This window comes from Prosopis cineraria, unplaced genomic scaffold, assembly GCF_029017545.1.
Source record: "Prosopis cineraria cultivar Desert tree isolate PC_DT_omini unplaced genomic scaffold, ASM2901754v1 PC1, whole genome shotgun sequence".
Taxonomy (NCBI): Eukaryota; Viridiplantae; Streptophyta; class Magnoliopsida; order Fabales; family Fabaceae; genus Prosopis; species Prosopis cineraria.
In genome coordinates, this window is record NW_026555332.1 from 20,835,231 (window position 1) to 20,841,975 (window position 6,745).

Here is a 6,745-nt window from a genome sequence, read left to right on the forward strand (position 1 = left end):
AGGACATTGCCACGTGATAGCCACCAATTTTGTGTTGGAGGTAACAAGAGGATATAAGGTTGGCATATGATCATGCATATAAGACTGGCCACATCGTTGTTAGTTTTATGGTCCGGCACGTGTTAAGGGCGCATGGTTGTTATTTTTGTAACCCTATGTTATGTTTTTGTGAAATAACATGATATGGTGTTTTGTGGCAAGCCCGGTCACATGGTTGTTAATTTTGTGAACCGTGGCCTAATGCTATGTGATATATGTGTTTATGTGCATAATTACATCTATTTACAATTAATATGTAACTATAAGTGTTAAGTGAAACTTGATTACTGAGTGGTTGTACTCACCCCTCAATTCTCAATATTTTCAGGGACTAGCTCATCAGATCCAAGTCGAGAAAAACATACTGAGGCATAGGATTAGTGGAGTAAATCCTTTATATGCCTCTCTTTTGCTATTTACATGTGTATTTGTTAATGTAATTGTCAAGTAGGATTAATTATCATGTTTGGTGCACTACTTGCATGATTCTACATTTAACTAGTGTATTTTGTGCCCTGGGTTAGTGAGTTATTGTTGTGAACTCGTGGATAGAGCCAAAATACTTGTGCAAGTAGGAACATATGTATTTTTGAGAAATATAAATGAAATGGTTGATTTGGTACAACTTTTCCTCCCCTTTTATGTTCTATGAAAATTGGGGTTGAGTGGTGATTTTGTGATATAAGTGTGTTTGATTGTGTGTGGCATGTTGCACGAGTCCACAAAAGTCCATTGAGTGTGGTCGGATGATTTGTGTAAGCTTTTGGTATGTGTTGTTGAGTTGGGACACCCCATTTGAGAGATTTTGTGAAAAAGTGGTCAAAATGGGTTTTGGTGTCCAACTTTTTATAGAAAATGAATTTGAATATGAAACTATGCCATTAGCTAGAGTTAAGAGAAAGAAAACTCCATGTTGACACTGAAACTATCTCAATCGGATGTCGGATGGAGATTTGAGATGCATCAGAAGTTTGCCTCCTAGGCTATCAAATGACAGTACTGATCTATCAAATTTCATGCAATGCGCCATGGCGCATGGCACAGAGAAGACACACCATGGCGCACGTGTCAAATTCTGTGTGAAAATCTATTTTGAGTTTTAAAAACTCATTATTTGGGTCCCAATTGGTTTTCAAGCTTCCGCTTTGTTTTTAAAACTCTGATTTGGAGTCCTCAAATTATGTTTGAAATTTGAATGGTTGAAAAATTAGGATTCCTTGAAATAAATTTTAAGAAATTCATTTGTAAAACCCTGTAGTTTGTTAATTCTTGAAGGTTAAGCCCTGGATTACCATGATTTGGAGTTAAGTGTGATCTAACCTTAAAGAGGTTACAATTTGGTATCAGTTTCTCTGGTTCTGAGAACTGGACTGGATTTGTGAATTAGATGTGATCTTGCTTGTGAAGGGTGCATTTGGATATAAAAAGTTGGCAGTTGACATTATACATATGTTTTTCCCTTTAAGCTAGTGTTACTACTTTCCTTTTATGGGATAACTTCCATCCTTAGGAGGGGAGAATGGTGCAAACAACAAATACAGCCGGCAACATTCCGATGAATGTATCAAGACAAGTGCGGGAAGTCTTGGTATAAGAGGAGAACATTATCCCTAGTGAGCATGTTGAGATGGGACAAGGCTCGGGTCAAGCTAGAGAGCAAGCAAGGCCTACAACAAGCAATGAGAATATATTGCTCGAGTTGAGAAGTATGATGCAAAGGATTGAACAGAGAATTGACGAGCATGATGAGATTTTGAAGAAAAGACCGAAAGAGTCAAGCAAGACTATAGAAAGAGTTGGCGGTTGTAGTGAAGTGAGATTAGAGAAGGAAATGCTTGATCAACAAGAGGAGGAGTACTATGAAGAGAGTGGATCGAGAAGGCCTGAACTAATGAGGCCTAGAGGATTAGAGCAAGAGAGCTCTATTGATTTACCCTTAAAGAAGTTTATAAGGTTGAATCCTTGAACATTTGAGGGTTCCATGGAGAATAGAGCGGCTAAGAGATGGATAGATCGGTTGGAGATGATCTTTTCTGTTATGACCTGTACGTCTGAGCAGCGAGTACTACTTGCTACTTTCCTGCTTGAGGATGCTGCCAAGCAGTGGTTGGAGAATGTGATACCGGAGGATGGGTCTCCATTGACATGGAGTGAGTTTAAGAGGAGATTCTTCTCCTATTATTTTCCTACTTCCTTCAGAGCTGAGAAAGAGGTTGAGTTCCACCGGTTACAATAAGGGAACATGAATGAAGAAGAATTCATAGCTAAATTCAATGAGTTTTCTAAATACTCGACTTATTTGAGGAATCATGATGATGAGTATTGGAAGGTCGAGCAGTTACTTTAGAAAATGCAGCCTGATTACAGATAGCAGCTAGCACCCTTTGATATTGTCTCATACAGTGACATGTGCTTGAGAGCAGTAGCCAGACAAGGTCGTGAGGCTGAAGACAGCCAGAGGAGAAATGGTCCTACTGGAGGTGCTGGCAAGAGAGCTGGTTATAGCTCTGGACCATCTGGACTGGGTAGTAGTGATAGTAAGAAGAGAAGTTTCCAGAGGGGTTCACACTCTAGAGGTTCCCAAATGAGGAGTAATGCTCCCAAGAGTATGGGTGGGTGGAATCAAGCTTCGAGATAAGATTATGCTCCTATGGTAGCTGGACTAATTAGAGACCTACAGTACAGCCAGTACGGGAGACACCATGTTGGAGAATGCTGGACATGTTTCAAGTACCACATGGTTAGGTACATCACTCGGTATTGCTAAGAGAACGCTCCTCACATGGATCAAAGGTCTGCTATTCCTAGTCGTGTGTTTGCTATGATAAGGGAAGAGGTTGAAGCTTCCCCGAAGCTTATCCGAGGTATGATTTCCTTGAGCAACTAACCAATTTTTTCTTTTTTTGATTCTGGTGCCACTTACTCATTTGTTTCTGATGAGTGTGCAAAAAGACTGAGTTTGTATGTGGTTGAAATGGCTATCTTGATGAATGTGTCTACACTGGCTGGTGCTTCAGTGTGAACCAGTCAGGCTTGCTTAAAAGTAAAGTTGAAATTTGGTGAAATAGTCATAAGTATTGATTTGATTTGTTTTTCCATATTGGGGATTAACGTGATTATTGGCATGGATTAGTTGTCTACTAATGGTACGAACTTAGACTGCAATAGAAAGACAGTTTCATTACTAGTGTATATGGCAGCTACAATAAATGATGAGACTACACCGTTTGTACCTATTACTACTCTGGAGACTCCTAAGTTCCTATCGCCGGTACAGGTAGAGAAATCAGTGAAAGAGGGATGTCAAGTCTTTATGGTGTTCTGCTCAGTACACTGAGTATACAATGGAGCAATAGACAAGATTAGAGTTGTCAATGAGTTTCTTGAGGTGTTTGCTGACAAAGTATCAGGATTGCCATCAGTGAGAGAGAGATTGAGTTCTCAATCAACTTGGTACCTGGTATCGAGCCAATCTCTAAGGCTCTGTATCGGATGGCTCCAATAGAATTGAATGAACTTAAAAAGCAGTTATAGGAGTTATTGGAGAAGGAATTGATTAGACCTAGTATTTCACCTTAGGGTTCACCTGTTCTGTTTGTTAGGAAGAAAGACGGTAGCTTGAGACTGTGTATAGACTATTGATAGCTGAATAAGGTGACAATTAAGAATAAGTATCCATTACCCCAAATCGATGACTTGTTGGATTAGTTGGCTAGAGCAGCAGTATTCTCTAAGATTAACTTAAGATTCAACTATCACCAGTTGAGAGTGAAAATGGATGATGTGCTAAAGACTACTTTCAGAACAAGATACAGGCATTATGAGTTTCCTATTATGCCCTTCGGACTGACTAATGCACCCACTATTTTTATGGATTACATGAATCGAATCTTTAGGCCCTACTTAGACAAGTTCATAATGGTCTTCATTGATGATATTTTAATATACTCAGTTGATGAGGAAGAACATGCTAAGCACTTGCGGATCGTGTTGCAAATTCTAAAAGAAAAGAAGCTTTATGCAAAATTGAGCAAATGTGAGTTCTGGTTATGTGAAATGATGTTTTTAGGCCATGTAGTTTGGCCAGTGGTATTGTAGTTGATCCTCATAAGGTGGATGCAGTGTTATAATGGGAAGGACTGACTTCTGTGATAGAGATCGAAAGTTTCTTGGGTCTAGCAGGATATTATAGAAGATTTATTCAGGGATTTTTCCAGATTGCATCTGTTTTGACCAAGTTGACTAAGAAAGATTATCCTTTTAAATGGACTGATAAATGTGAAGAGGCTTTTCAAGAGCTGAAGCAAAGATTAACAACTGCACCTGTGTTGACTATCCCAGATCCGAAATTATCATTTGTGGTGTATGCGGACGCTTCACTTAAGGGTCTTGGATGCATTTTAATGCAAGATGATAGGTTTATGGCATATGCTTCAAGATAGTTAAGATCACACGAAGAGAATTATCCTACCCATGATCTTGAGCTTGTGGCAGTGGTGTTTGTGCTTAAAATATGGAGACACTACCTTTACAGTGTGCAATTTGAGGTATACAGTGACCACAAATATCTAGTCGACCAGAAAGAGTTGAACATGAGATAGCAGAGATAGATGGAGTTCTTGAAGGACTACAATTTTGAGTTGAAGTACCATTCTAGTAAGGCTAATGTAGTAGCTGATACTTTGAGCTGGAAGACACTACACGTAGCATTCTTGATGATGCAAGAGCACAAGATGCTAGAGGACTTCTCTAATGAGCATAACAATGTTCTTGATTTCGTGTCATACAACTTGAATGTCATGGTGATTACAAGTGAGTTTTGGAAGGAGCTGAGAAAAGCACAATTAGAAGATGAGTACTTGTTAGAAATTAGGGAAGACATTGAGGAGAATCGAATGATGGCTTTTAGTTTCAGTGATGATGGTTTCATGTTATATCACGACTGTATGTGTGTTCCTGATGATAAGGAGATCAGAGAGACTACACTCTCAGAAGCCCATAGAAGTAAGCTAATAATCCACCCTGGTGCTACTAAGATGTACCAGGATATGAAGAAGTAGTGGCGGCAGCACAAAATAAAGCGAGATGTGACCGAGTTCGTCTCTAGGTATTTGACGTGTTAGAAAGTCAAGATAGAACACCAGAAGCCAGCCGGATTACTACAACCTTTGGAAATCCCAATGTGGAAATGGGATAGTGTGTCTATAGATTTCATAATGGGATTGCCTCATACTTAAGCGAGTCATGATGCTATATGGGTGATTGTGGACAAACTGACTAAGTTGACTTACTTCTTGGCTGTTAGAGCGGACTATACCTTAAAGAGATTTGTTGGGGTTTATGTTCAAGAGATAGTATGGTTGTATGGGGTACCAAAAGAGATTGTGTTAGATTGTAATTTAAGGTTCATATCGAACTTCTGGAGAGCTTTACACCAGGCTATAGGTACTAAGTTGAAGTTCAGTGCGGCCTATCACCCATAGACTGATGGTCAGACCAGGAGAATGATTCAAACTCTTGAGGATATGTTGTGAGTACATGCTATTGAGTTTAGTAGAAGTTGGAATAAACACTTACCACTTGTGGACTTTGCTTATAACAATAGCTTTCATACAAGTATTCAGATGGCTCCTTATAAAGCCTTGTATGGTTGAAAGAGTCGATCGCCTCTTTGCTGGACTGAGCTAAGTGAGAGAAGTATTTTGGGTTTGGATTTAATGGATCAAACCATGGAGAAGATAGAGGTAATTCGACAGAAGTTGTTGACTGCCCAGAGTCAGCAGAAAAGTTATATGGATAAGAGAAGGAGACCACTAGAGTTTATGGTCAGAGACCATGTATTCTTGAAGGTATCGCCTATGACTGGTATTGGGAGGTCTATTCGAGCCAAGAAGTTGACTCCTAAGTACATTAGTGCGTTTGAGATTCTAGAGAGGATTGGGCCTTTAGTGTATCGGATTGCATTACCTCCACATTTATCAGGTGTACATGACATATTTCATGTCTCACAACTCAAGAAGTACCAACCCAATCCGTCTCACATTATTGAGCCAAAAGAGGTAGAGTTATGGGAGAATTTGACTTACCAGACTGAGTCGGAAAGGATGGCCAATATGAAAGATAAACTGCTCAGAAATAAGACTATCCATTTAGTAAAAGTGATATGGAAGGGAATGACTCCCGGTGATGCCACTTAGGAAATGGAGGAGAAAATAAGGCAACAGTATCCCCATCTTTTCCAATGAGTTAAGATTTATATGATTTATCAAATTTTGGGGACAAAATTCTTAAAAGGAGGGGAGAGTTGTAACATCCAGAAAATTTTAACCCTGATTAATTAAACTAATAAGGGAAATTAGTGAGTTGATGAGGTGTGTGGCCAGAAGGGCTTAACTTAGCATAATTGATGTGATTTCAGCCTTAAGAGTGGGTCTAGATTGATGATGGGCGACCCGGGCAAGGAAAGAGGATGAAAAGGTAAAGAGTTGTGTTCTGTGCCACACGCCGCGGCGCGTGGTTGGTCTGCTGTAGTGCACAAAGGCAATTCAAACGTAACGGGCTCCTCTGTGCCATGCAGCACAGTGGAGGGCAACGTGCGCCACAGTGTATGGCCAAAAATCTAATAAATCTAATTCATAAGCTGCGTGAAAGTAGAAGAGGAAGAGAGAAGGAAAACGAAAAGCTTAGTTTTGGCTCCACTAAGGCA

General features: G+C 39.7%; 1 protein-coding gene across 1 annotated transcript; it reads left to right on the forward strand.

Moving 5' to 3' along the window:
- Positions 1–5,768: 5,768 nt before the first annotated feature.
- On the forward strand, positions 5,769–6,236 carry LOC129321020 (uncharacterized). Its single transcript, XM_054966776.1, has one exon. It carries the CDS (start codon positions 5,769–5,771, stop codon positions 6,234–6,236), a length of 468 nt encoding a protein of 155 aa, XP_054822751.1.
- The last annotated feature ends 509 nt before the right edge of the window (positions 6,237–6,745 follow it).

Excerpts from the sequence above, each read along its gene's own strand:
- LOC129321020 (XM_054966776.1), top strand. The coding sequence starts at position 5,769 with ATGGAGAAGATAGAGGTAATTCGACAGAAGTTGTTGACTGCCCAGAGT.